The sequence below is a fragment of the Mercenaria mercenaria genome, unplaced genomic scaffold (assembly GCF_021730395.1).
Source record: "Mercenaria mercenaria strain notata unplaced genomic scaffold, MADL_Memer_1 contig_4885, whole genome shotgun sequence".
Classification (NCBI taxonomy): Eukaryota; Metazoa; Mollusca; class Bivalvia; order Venerida; family Veneridae; genus Mercenaria; species Mercenaria mercenaria.
This window is the reverse complement of record NW_026463149.1, coordinates 6,547-26,748: the sequence shown is the minus strand read 5'-3', so window position 1 is coordinate 26,748 and position 20,202 is coordinate 6,547. Positions and strand designations below refer to the sequence as shown.

At 34.5% G+C, this 20,202-nt stretch overlaps 1 protein-coding gene across 1 annotated transcript; it reads right to left on the bottom strand.

The window, feature by feature from the left end:
• Positions 1–10,972: 10,972 nt before the first annotated feature.
• Positions 10,973–19,664, bottom strand: LOC123545650 (heat shock 70 kDa protein 12A-like). Its single transcript, XM_045331965.2, has 5 exons — positions 19,576–19,664; positions 18,159–18,437; positions 17,692–17,910; positions 17,040–17,202; positions 10,973–12,331 (listed from the first exon to the last, which is right to left on the bottom strand). The coding sequence occupies exons 1-5, from the start codon at positions 19,660–19,662 to the stop codon at positions 11,247–11,249; spliced, it is 1,833 nt and encodes a 610-aa protein (XP_045187900.1). The 5' UTR covers positions 19,663–19,664; the 3' UTR covers positions 10,973–11,246.
• Between the last annotated feature and the right edge of the window lie 538 nt (positions 19,665–20,202).

Below are 20,202 nucleotides of genomic sequence, written 5' to 3'. Positions count from 1 at the left end.
TTATTTTTATTTAAAAATGATTCAAACTTTTTATTATAAAATTCTTTTCCTTCATCTACCCATAAATTTGTAGGTGTTCTACCTTTTAAAATTATTTTTTCAAATGCTTCAGTAACAGATTCTCCAGCTTTATTCTTTAATGGAATAACCCAAGCATATTTGCTTAATATATCAATAACGGTTAACAAGTACTTTACACCTTTATTATATTTTGAAAAAGCTTGCATATCAACTAAATCAGCTGACCAAGTATCATCAATATCATTAACTATCACCCGTCGTTTCGTAAATTTTCGTTTAATTGGTTTATGTAATTCTTCTGATAATTCATCACTCCATGTTATTTCGGGGGTCTTTTTGAGTAAATAATCTACCCTCTTTTCCCGTTTTTTTACTTTTGTTTTGTCCAAGCCCAAGTTTGTATTTCGTTTTAATTGCAGGTTTTACAACTAAATGTTTTGCAATTTTTTCTCCAAAAGTTTTTGATTTAGTGTTCTTTAAATTGGAAAGCATTTGCTTGTCACATGTACCTTTTTTTACAACCGCTGTCGTAGCAAAAGTCATGGTCCATACATACTGCGTCTAGTTCATTAACAGGAGGTCCATTATCTAAGGATTTCCTGGCCCACAATAGTTATCTCCTGGGAGTGTTTACCCTTTCTTAGGTAATAAAGGTAACATTGCTTTATGAATATCTAACTTACCCCCTGTACTTTTAACAAACTTTGATTTCATTCTTCCACAAGATGAACAGGTAGCCATTATCATTTTTCTCCCGTTTTTTGCTGTAACATAATGAGGATTTATATTATCAGTAAATCTTCTTTCTTTCAAACAATATATTTTATTCTGTAAACTCATCTATATCATATGTATTTAAAAGTTTTTACTGAGTTTGGGTTTTAAATTGGCCGGCATTGGTCAGTTTTAACCAGTGGTAAATGGTCAAATGAGGTCAAATAGTCCTCGGTTCGGTATTTCTTATACTACTGACGATGAGAAGACACGATAACTAGATGTGAAGGCGAAATTAAGGTAGTATTAAGATGTGGAAGTGCTATACTAGCATCATGCCTTCGTATGGTCTTATCGCACAATGTCGACTTTGCATTGTCGTTTCCTCACGCCTTCGCTTGCTCTTCGTATCGCAATATTGCCCCTAGGTCGATGGGGTAATAAAAAGCTACGAAATTGCGATATTGAAATCGCACATTTGCATCATCATATCTAGCCTTCGCATCATATTTTCGCACCGTCACCCCTTCTGAAAAAAAGCAGAGATTACGATAAGACGATGTTAACGCGGAGTAAATCGATGCCGATGCGAGTATGCAAATAAGTTGTTTCATAAAAGGTCATTTGGAGTACGTCTTTACGGATGACATAGAGTAGACGGTCGCCTACAGTGAATACATTCAGTAAACATTGTAAAACTGTCGCCAAATTAATCATCGTCATCTTTACATCTTTATTACAATCATCATCATCGTGCATCATCAGTCACAATTTACCATCTATCATCTAATCAAATCATAATTATAATAATCCGTCGTTTTCATCATCAACAGCAACATCATAATCAAACAATCATCATTATCATCATAAATCATCATCATCGATCATCCTTTAGCAACTTAAACAACTGAATCAACCAAAATAACTTTATTCAAAGATTTTGAGAGGCAGCATATCGACATCGTGATGCATCACTGTCAGTCAGGGATGTGCCTAATTATTTTCAAAAATAATTAATTAATTCCAATTACATTGAAAAACATTGCTAATTAAAATTAAATTACAAGCCATTTTCAAAAAGTAATTAATTAATTACAATTATTTTGCCAAAAGTAATTAATTATAATAAATTATTTTATCTCTAACAATTCAGCATAATTATTTATAATTTAAAGCTTTTTTTGACAAAATGTGTATAAAAGCAGCAAATCAAATCATTTACTTAATACATGCATGTTATATCAGCAAATGTCAGCAAGAAAACATATTGAAATTCAGTCATTCAGTTCGTGTCAGCAAATGTACACATTGACAATCATATGAGACAGTACCCTGCAACTCACAAAGATTTATTGCACTTTAAGAACATGAAAGCCTCAAAATTGACTTGTAGACTGCCCTTGTATTCCCTTGAGCAGTGTCTGCATTTTGCTAGAAAATTTCCACTAGTATCCTTTGGAAGGATAAAATGTTTGAGAATTGATGAATTCATGATGTGCACTATGTTGTTATGTATAATACCACGACAGAATGACAAAATAGAAAAGTGGAAATTCCACAGGTCGCTCAACACGACAAAAACGAAAATGTTGCAGGCCCGGTTTGATTGAGCCTGTTCATGGACGGTAGTGGAAATGCATGCTACCGTCCACGCCCTCTAGCCCCGGGTTGAGCAGAACTCAACATTTACACATGCTAAAAGTACAAAAACAATTTTAGAGACATCCGCAGGTGTGTTCATACGGCGGTGCACATGGAACCTTCAATGATACACTAGTGTGTAATTCCATGAAAAGCGACGTATTGTCCCCAGTTAAAATAATGGGTTTGCCCTACGAGAAAATAATGGGCAGAACTAAACAAACTGGACTTTAGAAAGGGGATCTGAGGTTATGGATCCGACAAGTTTCAATATCAGTTTTTCTGTACATTCCAAATTATTAGGTTTAGTGACTAAAATGTTTACCCAGTGATCACACTTAACCGAACTGAATAGGGATTAACACCTCTAACACCTGATTGTTGATACAACAATACCTGTCAGCTGTTTACTGTCACTGTGAAAATTTCACACGCCCATTGATCAGTAAAATGCCAAAGTAATTGAAAGTAATTAGATTTAATTGACAATTACAACCTAAGGGCTATATTCATAGTCGTCACTCAAACTCACACTTGACTCAAACTTGGGTAAGTATCACTCAAGTGGACCTCGAGTAGACCTTGCGGGAGTGTAAGTGGAGTTCGAATGTCATATTCATAAATTCCACTCAATCTTAACTTTCGGAAGGACAGCTCGAGTAATGGTTTCATTGTACACAATGGATTTAGAGGATTATAACGGTTTATATGACAATAACATCAAAGATATGCAAAAGTGCTGGTCATTATTTTTGTAGTTGGAAGTTGTCATCTTATTGCTTGTCTGTATGTTTATCCGTCCGTTCGTTCGTCTATTTGTTTTATAATACGTCCTTCCGTCCGTTCGTCCGTCCATCAGCCAATCTACTCATCTGCATTTTAATTCAGTAGAATTTAATTAATACTTAGAAATATAGAATTTAATTTTCGCGGAAATTGAAATTTATGTAAACAACTGAATTTTTAACTCTGCAATTAATTGTTGGTGTTTCCCGAATGCAAGCCCGCGTATTTTTTAAAGTGCAATTACTAAAAACATAACTGAGCCGCACCATGAGAAAACCAACCAACAACATACTACGTCATGTGTTTCTGGGAGTGACTGATGAGCCCCGTTAGGCTAGGTTTCTTAGATGTATATTTGATTCCCTATATCTATTTTAACCGTTTTTATTAATTAAACAGTCTTAATTTGTCTTTTTGCGTTTTCGTCGTCCTCAACAACATGTATTAAAAAAGAACATAATATATTTTTCCAAAATACCTTGCACAAATAAGAACTTCCGCTTTAACATGACACTGTTATCTTACCTTCAAATTAATTAAATATTGTAAATTTATCATCTAAACTTATATTATGAGACCTTGAGAAACACTCCCTCAACAGTCACTCACTCTTGGGAGTTGACTCGACTGTCACTCACCTTTATGAATACAAATGGAATCTTTCCTGAGTAGAGACGTGACCGTTAGGCAATTTATTTGAGTGTACTCAATGAGTGGTGTTGGAGTATTGTCTATGAATATAGCCCTAAGTCTAAGTCAGTAATTAATTAATTTCAATTACTTTAATTCAGTTTGTGCATAATTGTTCAAACTTTTCAATTAGATCAAAATTTGTAATTAATTATAATCAATTAAATTACAATTATAATTAGGCACATCTCTGCTGTTAGTTATCATCAAGTATCATCAACTTGATCAATCTTCTTCCGCATACATCATCAATCGACTTCTTCGTCGTCTTCGTCAAAATTTTCATTTATCAATCATCCTAAATCATTATAAGCCATTATCATCAATCATCTTCATCAATCCTCACCAGCAACATCATCAATCATCAGTAATAATCCTAAATCATCGTCGACTATGATTATTTATTTTCAACTTTATTCATCAGCAACATCATCATTATTACTCATTATCGATCATAATCCAACATTATAAACTAAATACACTAAGGATATCTTATTTATAATATTTTCAGATCAAAGAGAACATTATGAAATATTTAACAGTTTTACGAAATATCAAAGATGATTGTTAAGCAAGTGTTACATTTTCATAGTCAATAAAGTAGAATGTAAATGATCCCTTACCTCTATTTGATAAAATGATCATTTTTGATGTATGTATACGCAGGATCGCAGACGCCCAAGGTTTTTTTGCCTATGCTCTAGTCACAGAATTGAAGAGAGGCCAAATACCGGTGATAGAACAATGTCTTAAATAAGAGTTCAAATTAAAGATCGTTGCAACCGTATATCAACTAAAAAAAATAGTGTTCCATCGCTATTATTTTTGGAGGTCTTGTCATTCAAACATGAACTTTCCCGATTTCCCATCTATTTATAAGTGTAAATGTAAATGCTGATAGCTAATTCCAGAGCAAACCTCATACACATTACAGAACGTGGAATGCAGATCCGTGTTAATTTATATTTCAGGTAGTTTTTTTTAAATGTCAGTATGAATAAGCGACTACGTGGTCTATGTTGCATAAAGAGACCGAAGAGCTATATTCAGAACAAATTTACAAGTGTTCTGTGCAAAGCTTCAATATAAGAAAAAAGGAGCTATAGACTGGAGCTGTATACGAATACCTGCTCCGATGCAGCTGCCAGAGGAGCTTGATCCGAAGGGAGCTGTAAAGGGTGTGACAGCCATATGCTCTGAAAAATTCAGTGTACTAGTAACCTGCGTCTCTGTATTTATTACCGAAACCTTGCAGTTATTCTGATGAAAACATGTATAAGTTGTACCTTTTAATTCAGAGCATTATCGTTCGTATTGTTCCGGTGCGGGTTGGTGACCTGCCAAGGAAAAGTGTGAAAATTGTAATGCAAATTCCTTGATTTTTAGCTAAATATGAACGTACTGTAACAAATATCTCTCTACTGCTGCGTATTGCAGCAAACAAAGATCTGCACCCGGCGACAAGGTTCGATAAATTTTATAAAGGATAGATTGTCGTCGAAAAGCTGCCCAAAACAAATGTAATACATCAACGCACTGATTTAAGTTTATTTTTATGGCGTTAACCTTTGGCTTATCAGAAAGCATTCCAAAATGCCATGTTGTTCGTTTTAACCACTGGCACTAGAACAGAAAGAAAATGCCTCTGTACATGTTATACCTTACCCCTAGGTATTTTATAAGAACTGTGGTCATGAAGGGGGAAATATACTAACCCGTCAATCGCGCATTGTATACCTAAAACACGCAGTTCGGTAAATGTGTACTATGGATATCAAACAAGTGGTAATTTATCTTCCATTGTGTACCGGTCACATTTCTTCAATACATCTTATCTTAGGAAAACAACGCGTAGTTTATAGTTATTTCAACGTTACACAAAAAACTAGCTTGACCTTCCCTGGTGAAGTTCCGTTCTAGATTACAAAACCATTCTGATTGGCTATTGTGAAAATGTATGTCAATCGTCATTTTACTACACGTGTTCGCTCAAAAAATGTGAAAATGCAGCATAAATGTGCAAAATGAATAAAATAAACAAGCAAAATGAACAGATGCAGACCAATGTACGATTTCAAATAAAAGATCATGTTCAAGATGAATTTCATTCATCATTTCGAGTTTTAGTGTAAAATTGTGATTTTTTTTAATTCTGTTTTTGTTTGTTTACATTTCGCCAAACATGTGCACACTACCGTGACCTCTAGACCGGATGTTCATTAGGGAAGGTCACGCAAGTTTTTTTCTGTAACGTTGACGAAAGCATAAAATATGTTGATAATCTCAGCAATATGGAACATTGAGACAATGTGACTGGTGCACGATGGAAGATAAATTATCGCTTGTTCAATATACAAGGTACCCATTCACCGAACTGCGCGTTAAAGTTGAGAAATGTACGATTGAAACGGGTTAGTATATTTTCCCCTTCATGACCATGGTTCTTATAGAATACCTAGGGGTAGAGTATAACATGTGCAGAGGCATTTTCTTTCTGGTCTGGCGCCAGTGGTTTTAACTAACACATGAGAGATATATCGATGAATTCTTCAAACCCACGATTGTCATGAATAAAAATAATAACAACTGTGCATAAGAACTAAATTTTCTGTATGTACAAAAATATCGAACAAACCTACATCAATAAACAACTTTGAAGAATTCCGTCTCCGTATTGCATAAAGTGCTAACATAAAATCTGAAAAGTAGATCCCTCGGAAGCACCGAGAATAATCTTGGCTTGAATCCGCCGTTTCGATAAATTAAGCATCAAAATATGCTCAAATTTCGTATTGAAGCCGTCTTTTGAAGTAATCCTGAAAATACACCGGCAGTGCAATATGTCATATGTATTGAACAAAGATCCCAGCGTTTCAATGTATCCTCAAGTCCCCTTGAAGTTTTGAATTACAACAATTGTAGCAGTATGCTGTAACTGCTGAGAGTAATAGCCGTATGTAGGAATAACGCATGTTTTTTTCTTGTTTTAACATCTGCAGAATCCCGAGGTTTAGTGCACAAGCCCGGTAGGGCAAGGATACCAACGTATCCCGAGGAATTCTGCAGATGTTATCACACGAAATGAACATGCGTTAACTCTGTTCCAGCATAAAATGCGTAAAAACTAACACTAACAAATAAATACATTTTCCTTCAAAGTCATTAAATTGCTATGAAATTCGCGGATCTGAGGTTTTTTTTCACATTAACGTCATTTCCTTTTGGGGCTGTAAAACGTTTATGCTTTGTCACGGATTGCGCATATATAAAAAGGTGTTCTAACAGTACGCACGTGAGGCGAGAATCTCTCTGTCTCTTGTTAAAACATACAGGAAAAGTAACAAGAACAGCAGTTTTATGCTAGAATACTCTAACTGCTGTTACTGCTAACTTTCAACTTCCTTTGGGTATATATATATATATATATATATATATTATGTAACTCATGTAATGTTGTTTATTTTTTCTTTATAATTTACTTGATCCGGTACAAATTTTTGCATATATATATATGAACATTATCTTATATTATGATTCCTTTACACGATAGTAAATTAGGATCATAACAATAGTGTGTCCTTTAACTGAACAGTCTAAATGTATTATACGGTAGAGACATTTATCAACTAAGAGTCATTTTAATATTAGACTGATAATGAATTGAATGACAGTATATATGTAACGTACATTTACTTAGATTTATTTCTTGTGGCAAAAAGATATATACATCGAATAGCTTATTAGGTAAACCGTTTTTGTATGTTTCAAGTACGATGAGATGCCATAACTTTTAACTTTCGTTTATGTTAGAATGTCGTTGTGCATTCGTTGCCTACGTGCAAGATAACCTTTTGTATAAAATAGGACAGACGTTATCAGTATAATATGCCCTTTTGTACAGCTTCATGTACGCTTACTATCTATCTTACCTTAGGCTTATATTTAAAAAAAAAAGAACTGACATGAATTATTAGTCTGTCTAACAGGACACATTATAATAATGGCTAAGTGTTGTCAATTTATAAATGCTAGTATTCGATATTTTATAGAATTAAAGATGCATCGTCATACGTATGTAGGCAACGACTATAAATAAACATTGCAATCTTGACCTTGTTTGCGGAAAGTGCGTGTCATCTTAATGTATTCGTGTTCAGTATTGGGAAAACATGCTAGAAACTTAAATGATGCAGGTTTCGCTGCAGATTTAGAATTTGCGAATTTTTAACTTAACGGCCTGTCTTGTTTATAAATCCTGTTGTCTATATATATGCACACACATAGAAACGATTTGTCGCCAAAGAAATTGTAACGTACCTAACGAATCATTTTTTGTACGTGTTTGCAAACTGTATCTGTGCAATCAAGTGGCAGATAAGAGTTATCACTAGCTAAATGATAGTTTTAACTAGTTGAGGACAGTATTATTTGCTGTAAATGTGTCAAGTGGTGGAAGTTATGTCGCGGTTATCTACACTAAATAGTTCACATTATATCTTACCCTGACCCTGACGACAAGTTATATACATTTCATACAGCAGTTTATTGATCTTTCAGTAAACGAAATAATTTCTGTTTAGAGACACTAAAGTAAACGGCGACTTATCTTCATACGTTAAATTCCAATAGTCATCAATTGTATGAATTACAACACGCTAAGCAAAATGACTTCATTGTTATGCATACTCAAAAGAATAAGGTGACCGAGAGTTTCTGAACTGATGTGACGCACCTACACAGGACCTCGATGTCAAGTCACTTCCTAAAGAATGATATAATGTTTAGCTGAACCGAGGGATCGAACTTTCGACCACTAGTTTCGTAGTAAGGCGTCTTTCCACCAGACCACCGAGTCTGCTATGAATTTGCTTGGTTGTGTCTTATATTTCAAAGAGATCTTCCTACGGACTTGATAAGAATTCATTTCCTTGGCTATTAAATCTAATTAATTTCACACTTCATCTTTTTTTTTAAATTTAAACGTAGAAATAAAAGTACAGAGTTGTCTCATGTAACATCTCTAGAAAATGATTTTACATGTTTGGAGTAAGACTGAATGTTTTACTCACAGACTGCCATAGACATATTTGCTCTGTGGGAGAAAATTTAAATATTGACGCGCCATCTATGTATATTATTTGGACTATATTTTCCATGCTAATAATAATCTTTTTTAAAAATATATATATTTACTATAAATTATTTCTTTTTTAGCAATGATATTGAATTTTATAACAAACAAAACTGTTCTGTCGTGTTTGGAAAAAAAATATGTAAATATATTTTAAAATCAAATCACTCATACAAACCTATCTCGACAATTGAGATAACTGCTTTAAACATTGTGTCACAAGTTAAGAATTAATGAGTACTTATATTTATTTGTTGTGCTGTGCATTGCGGAAGCAAAAAGAACGTATTTAGATATTCAGGTATATATGCACACAGCATAAATACCGACTTTAGGAAATACGGCGCAAAATATCCCTGACAAAGATTTTGGATTTAAAAAACCGAGCTACAAGACGAATAGCTTTTTATGTATCAATAGCTGCACGAGTATGTAATGTGTTCATTAAAAAAAAATTAATAACAAATTGAGTTAAGGCACTCACAAAGTTAATACTGTTTGAGCAGAATCGGAAGAATGACAGAAAAGATGTGTGCGTTGTAAACATTAGAAAGAGCGGAAAGTAATGGTCAAATGCTAAAAACTAAAGCATAATACTTGAATAATCATCTCATTTGACTTTTAAATACCAACCTTGTAACACTTGAAGAAGTATTAAGTAAACGTTATTATTTTAACATGCTTTCTTGAAAACACATAAGCTTTGTTTTCGGGAATCGCACGATTCTTCAAAGGTACTAAACCTATGTTTTATAACAGTGGTAAAGCAAACAAAACTTCCGGGTCAAATTTACAAATAAGAGAGAATCTATAAATTGTGGAGCATTTAATTATATATGCTAGGATTTAAGTATTTAGTTTCAGTTATTTAGTAACAATCGTTGAAGTAGCTTTGACCGTGCAATGACGATATAACGACTTGCAGAAACGCATACACGTCCTCGTTTAGCTAGCTTAACTGTCATTTTGACAGACAAACACGGTACGAATGACACAAACGTTTAAACATGTTCTCAGATTTTACAGCGTTTTTGCAGTGACAGAACGTGAAGCAGTTGGTGGTATCATTTATAGGAAGGTTTTCACAGCGGTTTGCAAACTGGCAAACTGAGCAGTTTTTTACATCAGATTCCGGTGGACACAACATGCTTGAAAAATGAAAACTAGCTGTTACTAGACCTGTTTTGCTGATGGTAAGTAATGAGACACATGTATTCAAATATATGTAAATATTGCAATAGTTTTGTTTCAGGTGTGTGGTTACAGATTTGAAAGTGAAGTAGGCGACGACTGTAGTCTGAGAAGCTTTGAAAACTGTTTATTGCATCTTAAACAGGTAAACAGAAGTTGTTTCGCCAACATAAATTCACGTATAATTGTAACTCAGTACATTTCAGTCATATAGGCCGACCAGTAATTGTCTCACAACTGAAATATTTCATTTAACTAATGATTTATTATCTAAGAATTATACCAAAACTTCTCTTTATGTCAGATGATGCCTTTAACATGTTCAAATTTGATAGGCCATACATGTATTATATCATAATTATAGAAGTTATGTATTGCTAAAGCTACACTCTAGAGGCTAGTATACATTATAGTTATTTCATTAACCCTTAGTCTGCTCACGGCAAGTGATTTTGCCTTTGTGATCATGGTCTGCACTGTTCGCTATTCAATCAGTAAATTTTCAGTGAACACCCCTTTGAAAAGTAAGTGGTACTGTCCAAATTGAATTATGGACCAGTCCATTTTAGAAATATAGCAGGGTAAGGGTTAATCTATCTTATCTGAATCACTGATGAAACGTTTTGAAATGACTATAGAGAAAAAAGAACAGTATCATCAATACGCATTGAATGGTAATACAGTTTGTGAAGACGGAAAATTCATACAAGCATGCGGCAGATTGACAAAATATACTCACTCTCTCTCTCTCTCCCTCCCCCCCCCTCCCTCTCTCTCTCTCTCTCTCTCTCTCTCCCTCTCTCTCTCTCTCTCTCTCTCTCTCTCTCTCTTGTAAGCATTTATCCAAGCATCGCATCATTTGTCTTTGATGTGAAATCATTCTTTACACATTTGAATATATTCAGTTCATAATTATTTTACACATGTTTATAGAATCCTGTCTGGGATTGATGAAGTGTAATTCTAATTCAATCCTTATAAACATGACTTCCAAAAGGTGAAATAAGAACATTCAAGTTTAGAGTGTATGTTAAATGTCACGTTTTCCTTAAATGTTAGAGATTATGCCGATTTAAATACTTTGAAAACGCATTGATCCTACTGCAGAAACTCCCGACGACTGATGTGTCACTTTGGCAAGTAACTCCGTATGACCGAAATTGAAAGATACTTCTAATAAATTAAGCTTGCCCTTTTTGCGAGTGAAATCAAGTACCAATTGCCCGATGCTTTTGCAGCTGTCTTCATCGATATATGTGGGTGAGTCGGCATTTGACGAATAAATAAATATTGACGTGTTTTCTGAATTGCATTGTGGCTTATATTCTCTAGGTGTTGTCCATTCGTCAATGTGTACTTCTTGTCCACGTGTGACGTGTTTCGAGAAGTAGTCTTTGACATAAGCTTTCCCGTCAATTATTACTTTTCTCTCCAAAGGATAGATTGATTTGAAAGGCTTAAACGATTTAATACCATAAGTTAAGCGTGGTATTCTCACACTTAAAATTCTCTCATTATGCCCGAATAAGACGGCCCCACGCAGAACGGCTTTGTCACAGGACCAGGGTCTCAAAATCGTCACTGACTTAATTTCCCTTTGTATTGATTTGTACAAAAAATCAGACAATGCAAACCCACCCACGAGTACAACAGCATGAATGTTTTTTCTCAGATTTGTTTCGCTTATTATTACATCCTTAATAAACGTTAGTATTTCCTCCACGGACTTGTCCATCAATCGTCTTAGAATATCGGCCTTGAAACACAGTTGTCCATCTTCTATGCCAACGCATCCAATCATACGTTCTTCCCCAGCCTTTCGAATAGCAGACGCCAAATCAGTCTCCTTCTGTTCTCGCGCGAAATCTCTCAATATTTCTTCAGGTATATCCAGTAAAACGTCGTCAATTTCCCCGTCTGGTTTAGTAGGTTTTAAATCTTTCTTTGCAGCTTCAACTGATTCCCTAAATTGTGCATATTTGCGGGAACTCTCTTTTGCAAACTTACGCCAGGTCTTTTCCCCCAACAGCTTTGCTACAAGGGCAATAAACTTTCTATCAACATTTTCGCCACCAGCTGGGCCACCGTCTGACTCGTGAATCTGTTTAATGTTTCCATTTTTCATTATGGTCATAGTTGTTATATCGACTGTTCCTGCTATAAAAGATAAAAAATCTACATTATAAGATTGGCCTACCCACGTGTCTTTTCGGGGCAAATCGTTCGATTCATGAAATATTTGTGTTTGTAATTTCCTTGTTACTTAGTAGATTTGTATAAAATAAAAAGCGTCGAAGACAAAAAAAGAGTGCTTACCTCTGCATAAAACGTCTGACAGACTCAATCAATACTGTCTTCAAAAACTTCGCCCAAATTCCAGTGTGTAGTTATCTGAACATTTGGTTCATGAAAAAAATCATTTTGGCGAAGTGTTTGAGAATAGTATCAAGAATTTGTGTCAGACGCTTTGCGGCAAGGAAAAATTCCCATTTTCCTGTATTCGACGTTTTATATTTTATTAAAATCTGTCAGACGAGAAGAAAATTATAAGCAAAATTGTTACCTGAATCGACCGATTTTCACGTGGGTTGGCCACCCTAATTACATTAACATTGTGAAAAAGCCTGAAAATGCGAGTCAAAATATCCGTTATCATACCTTGCCTTAAAACGTCGTAATTGTTATATATCTCACAGTTGAATTTAAATGTTATTACGCAGAGGGTTTGATAAGAGATGAATTATTCAAGTGCATAGCTGTTTATGTGCATTTTTACGGATTGCATACTATCAGATATGACGGAATTTTACATCTACCTATATTCAAAGTTTGAAGTCAATCCCTTGAATGGTTTTTTAAGTTATGCTCTGGACAAGCAAAGTGGTGACCGACGGACAGATAGACGGACCGGAAAACAGACGGACAGTTCAATTACTGTATACCAAAACAATGATGTTGACATTTTTCCGCAATGGTTTAAGTGGTTAAGTTATCAAAATGTATGTCGGAATACTAGGATAATATATATAATTAGGGAAATTATAAACCGCGAAGACGTGTTAATGTATGTCGATATATCCTTATTATGAAAATGTCGGAATAATATATGTAGCGAAGATAAGAACATATTTATGGAAACGTATATGATACACCCGGATGATATGTTTATGTAGGAGTATTTATGTCGACGTATTGAGAAATAACACGCTATGTCGGGATTTATTAAGATGTATTGTCTACATAATTAATACAGCTTTACCACTAAATTTTATCCGAAATATCTACATAAAGTAATCTTTTCGACATAAGTTATTTAGACTGTGCCATGGTTTGTGGCTTCAATGACTGAACATGTTAAAGTGTAATTTATTTTTTAATTAATATATATGTATGCTTTAGGTTATAGAAATTGAAAAGGTTTTCGGGGCAAAATTGTATGTCACCTCTCTACCTCCTCCTGTATATATTGTATGAGTATTTGGTGCACTGACTTTAATATGAACAGGGATAATCTACAGACCAAGACTTCAGTCAAATCCAAACCTCATCGGACCGACGGACGCGCCCGACGGAGGTTGCTTTTTCGTCGGACCGCAATGACCCACCACCAAAAATTGGAGAACATGCCTTGAAAAATTGTTCAAAAAATTGTAAAGTTTGCATGTGTTTTAGTTCCGTTATACTTTACTTTCACTGATCAATTTCATCATTTTTACTTATCTAGATGTAACAGTACTTAATTAGGCAATGCGTGTCATATTCGGTGACATTCTGGAATTCTATTCTCTTACGTATGGTGGTATATTTCTGCCACGAGATGTCTCACAATCTGGAATTATAGACGAAAGTTCAGACCACCGGATGGTTCTCGTATTTTTATGACAATTAGTGACAATCATTCCCCATAGGCCATAATAAATACAGTTACAAGTTGCCCATGTTTCCATTTTCTCAAAATTCGTAACATCTGTGTCTGGTCCGGTGAAAGTTGGTCGGGATGTCCAGCTGAAGGCTGAGACTGATGCATCTATTAAGTTTGAATGTTCTACAGTAGACCTTTTTAGATTATTCTCAAGTTACTGCATCATGTATGGAAATGATTTTAAATTTTCAAACCTCCACAACCTTGACCTTTGACCTACTGACACTGAAAACAAGTTATTGGAATAATGCATGGCAATACATAGTCACAGATTTACGCCAGTCAGTTATCCGTACGATTTTATCAACAACAATTGTTATACTGACATGCAACATCGTCTCACCGCTGTATACATTAAATTGCCTGGTAACATTGCCCGATCTGGCTTAGAGGTCCAATCAATGTTTCATTGCCCAATCGGGCTTAAATTAATGATAAGAAATTATTGTTTTAACTGCAATGAGCCAATTTTGGCGCCAGAATTCTGGAATTTTCACTTTCACTTCCCATGTATATATAATGTGAATGAAACAAAGCCTCTTGAGCAAAAATGTGACTTTTGTATTTTGATAAATAGTTTGTGTTTCTAACATGCAAACAGCTGAAGAAATTTAGGACTATTAAAGAAATTCAGTGAATATTTTTAAGATATGTGACACATCTTCGTACAATTCTGAATTTCTTTTAATAAATTTAAGCCCACTCAATAATAAATACGACAAGTAGACACACTTTTTAACATCATGGCAAGTTCTTTATTACATGTCGTCTTAGTTTTAGACGACAAGTTGAGTTCTTTTTTAACATCATGACCAGATTTCCACAACTTGTGGTCTTATTTTTGACCGGTTGCTGAGTATGGAAACGTGTATCGTACATCCTGGTGAGATGTTTATATGGTTTAGTCGAGATTCTGTAGGATGAAATGACGACATATATCTCAGCATCTCGTCACAAAATAAGACTACAAGCTGTGAAAATCTCGTCATGACGTTAGAAAAGAACTCAACTTGTCGTCTTAAACTAAGACGACATGTAATAAAGAACTTGCCATGATGTTAAAAAGTTAAAAAAACAAATAATTTCTTTTCATTAATTTAAGCCCGATCGAGCAATAAAACCTTGATTGGACCTCTAAGCCCGATCGAGCAATGTTACCATGCTGTTTAATGTATACAGCAGTGAGTCAGTCTAACAATTGTTGTTGATCAAATCTAGGATCACTGATTGGCGTAAATCTGTCGGGGACTATGTATTGCCATGCAGTATTCCAATAATTTGTTTTTAGTGTCAGTAGGTCAAAGGTCAAGGTTGTTGAGGTCTGAAAATTGAAAATCATTTCCATACATGATGCAGTAACTTGAGAATCATCTGAAAAGGTCTCCTGTAGAACATTCAAACTTAATAGATGCATCAGTCTCAGTCATCGTGAAACCTCCCAGGCCTCAGCTGGACATTCCGACCAACTTCCGCCGGACCAGACACAGATATTATGTAATTTGAGAAAAAAAGAAACATGGGCAACTTGTAACTGTATTTATTATGGCATATGGGTAATGCTTGTCACTAATAATCGTAAAAATACGGGAAGCATCCGGTGGTCTGAACTTCCGTCTATAATTCCAGATTGTGAGCCATCTCGTGACAGAAATATACCACTATACGTAAGGGAATAAATTCCAGAATGCAACCGAATATGACAGGCATTGCCTAATTAAGTACTGTTACATTTAGATTAGTAAATATTATTAAACTGATCAGTGAAAGTAAAATATAACGGAACTAATACACATGCAAATTTGACAACTTTTTGAACAATTTTTCAAGGCATGTTCTCCAAATTTCAGTCGGTCACTGCGATCCGACGAAAAAGCAACCACCGTCGGGCGCGTCCGTCGGTCAGGCCGTCAGTCCGACGAGGTTTGGATTTGACTGAAGTCTTGATCTGTAGATGATCCCTGTTTATATTAAAGTCAGTGCACCAATACTCAACCAGTATATACAGGGGGATGTAGAGGGGTGACATACAATTTTGCCTCAAAAAATCTTTTCAATTTCTATTACCTAAAGCATACATATATATTAATTAAAAAATAAATTACACTTTAATAAGTTCAGTCATTGAAGCCACAAACCATGGCACAGTCTAAATAACTTATGTCGAAAAGATTACTTTATGTAGATATGTCGGATAAAATTTAGTGGTAAAGCTGTATTAATTATGTAGACAATACATCTTAATAAATCACGACATACCGTGTTATTTCTCAGTACGTCGACATAAATACTCCTACATAAACACATCATCCGGGTGTACCATATACGTTTCCATAGCTGAGTTATATGTCGTCATGTCGTCCTACAGAATCTCGACTAAACCATATAAACATCTCACCAGGATGTACCATATACGTTTCCATAGCTTCTATCTGTTGGTGTAAAGTAGTTATATTTCCTTGCAAAACCACGATAAGAGCAAACATTATATAGCGGCTAGTGTTAGATAGTTTCATCGAGTGAACACAGGTGCAGTATGTAAAGCAAAAACGATATTTCGTTAACAAACATCTATTCATATTGCCCGCGTAACTTCGAACTCAACACAATGACGTCAAAATGTTCATGCGAGAAAAAGTTGAAAGAAATTTATAAATTTCTGTTACATTTTAAAAGGTTTTATGTTCGTGCATTGCTTATACATGTATTTGATAAGAATTTTCGGTTATGTATATTTCATATTCTTCCGCATTTCAAGTGTAGTTCGACATTAGTACTAATGCAAAATATATTTGATATTTGAAAAGACAAGACCTGTATTTTACTCTAATATTTCAATTATTTCAATAATGTATTAGAAAAAATGTAAGAAAATATATTGCTGCGATATCTTTTCCTAATTTACGTGACTTACTATATCCTGTAAAGACAGTTAACAATATTTACCTCCAATATCTACAACCATAAATGTTGATCCAGGGCCGATATGCACCGGAAAATCATTCTTCCTGTTAGGATCATTTGGTGGATTTGCCCCTGTCACGGCATAATAAATAGCACCTGCTTCTGGCTCTAATGCAATTGAGAGATACTTAGATTCAATGCCGGCCTGTAAAGACGGACAAATAATTACTATATTGCGGTTCACATTTAACATTTGCTATTTTGAACCACCATTAGTTTATGAATCTTACATTTTTATTGAAAAGATGTACCTTAACCTACATTTCGTTACACGTACAATATTTACTTCATGTAATAAATCTGTGTCTAAGGACGTTTACCTGCTCTGTAAACACTACATAATCGAAATGCTTTGACTGAGTTTCATATCGCTTATATAAGTGCCTACAACAAGCTTATTTTTGATTTTATGTTAGCTGATCAATAAGACCAGTTTTATACATGTGCATGTGGTAAATTAACGTATAAAAATACAGAAACATTGCTTTTGCAATACCCTACAAGATTTGTTCTAATCATTATTTGCTTCTTTTTCTTGTAGAAAAAGTGCTTATCAACCTGCAATGTATTTCAATTAGTTTTAGATGTTTCACGGTGGCCTTTAGTCAATACTACATCTAACATAACATGTAACCTTTTCAGCTGCTGATCTCATGAGTGTCTTTGCGCCATCACTCCAAATTGCTGGGACAGTTATAACCCATTTTTTCTGTTTTTCTAAACAACTCCCGTATGCATCAATTAAATGTTCATCAACTTCACGTTTAATGCATATCAGACTTGCGGCGAATACAGTAACAGCTGGTACCTTCTCTCCTCCTTCTGCAGTTAACAGTGTTTCATTATCAATATCCTATGAATACAAACATATACTCGTATGATATTATATATAAAACCCTTAAAAAGTATATTTGTATGTTTTGACATAGGAGTGCTTAGATGGTGTAATCGAAAATGAAAATTATTTCTTTATTCCTTTAAATCCACGTTAAAACGTGTCTTTTCTTCTATAACAGAATACAAAATGTAGTATATGTGTGTAAAGCCACTTCATTGATTACACGTATATCTTATATTGAATCAAATCAAATTAATCAATACCTGCTGTGTTCTACCTCTATAAATCTGCATTTTAAAATGTCGAAAGAAATGCCAGTCATCAGGGTCCTTCAAACGTCTATATTTTTCTTCCGCTTCAACGCCGAAATATGGCATCAAGTTGTCCTTTCTTATCAAAAGCGAAGTTGAATTTTTTCGACCATTCCTAGATAGATATTTGTCATAATAAATCTCGTGCTTATTGTTCTCGTAATCCGTTCGAAGCTGAATAGCAAAAGCTGTCCCAGCTGTCCCAAAGTCAATACCAACCACAATGTACGGCTGAAAAATGCAGAGATGGTATTAATATCAAACTAAACTTAAACACATTGCGAAATGAATGTTCATAAACATTAACATAGCCGCTGTATCAATTAAGACGAGGTTATTTTAGAAAGACGTTTGCAGTACAAAAGTAATATTCAGAAGCACAAATTAAAGGTTAATAATTTTATTATCATTTTTGATCCTTTTACGATCGTGGAGTTTTGTGTTATAGTAGAATGCAATATATTCTTAGCATTCTAGCGTGTCGCCCGACTGTCTTCAAAAGTCGCCGTATACTTTCATTATCGTAATTGTTTCTGATATTTTGGGACCATGTATGCCATTAAATGCAACCGTAAATTAAACAAGAGTTCAGTTTAAGTGGGTAGCAAGGGATCGTTTTTGGTGTTGCACATTTAAATACCTCTCATAAACAGATTCTACTGTTGTTTTGATTGACCTTATAAGATGCATTATAACTAGTGTTATTGAATTGCCAAAAGGTGTATGGGGATTGCTTCAAATAAGATATATATATATTAATTCCATTTTTTTTTTTGCAGAAATCACGTCGCCATTCTGAAAGCATTATTTGTCAGATCAATTGCACATCAAAATACATCATAGAAACTAGGCCATACACCACCACTATAATTTTCGGTATGTTTGGGTTTCATCAATTTTAACCCTCATTTTCCTTTAATTTTCATTCTAAGCTGATAATGTTATTCATTAAAACATAGGTTAAAGACATCTATAAGGTGCCATGGTGTTTACTGAAGCCCTTGGAAATTTGTTTTTGTCTGCTTATGCCTGAAAGATGTCCATTCGTTTTCTTGGCAATTTAAATAAAACGGTGACAAAGACGTTTGTAATATTTGCATATATACACAATTATTGAGACGAACCTATTAATTTGCACTTGTGTGTCCATTCGTTCGTACATGTATGTCCTTATCAAGTTTACCGAAACAAGCGGCTTTTATTTGCTCTTTCCACGGATTGGCAGAAGGTTGCCATAAAACGTTTTGTCAGAATTATCTTCAATTTTCATACAAGTCAAGAAAAACTTTTTTTCTCACTGACGCACTGTTTCATACTGGTGTATGAAGTTTTTGTAAATGAAATAGAAATAAAAATGAGGGGTACTAACCTCGAAAGCTTGATCATCTACATAATGATCGAACATATTATGGGGATAGCAATTGTCCTGTATAAAATCCGAGGCCATTGCCTCCATCTTTCCCAACAGGAAACGACAACTAATAAAGTCAAGATAAAATTTAGTCATGTATAAATGATAACATTGAATTTTATCTGACCATATTTGACATAACATGACAGGAGATAACTAGGATTGACAAAATCAAAGTCTCGCTTACTAAATAGTTATGTCGTTTTTCCCGTGGAGCTCATTTTCATTCGCCATGATTTCCGAGATGATCTTTTATACCACATATTTACAGCATATTGCTGCAACAAATTATATCTTTGTATAAAAAAATCAGTTTCAATTCAACAGTGTGTTGTGTTACACTTTCAGTGTTACCGATACTATTCAATTCATAAGGCAACGGTCCGGCTTTTAACAGTAGAACAGACTTCGATCATTGCTTCAGGCACGTCATGCGATGCATTAAATCCCTAAAATAAGAAGATTTAGAAAAACATGACCGTGAACTGATTTACTGTGGTCTTCGGAAATGTAGACGGAAGTACACGGTCCAGATATCATTACTTCGAGCGTTTGTTTGTAATTGCTAAAATATACTTAAATTAA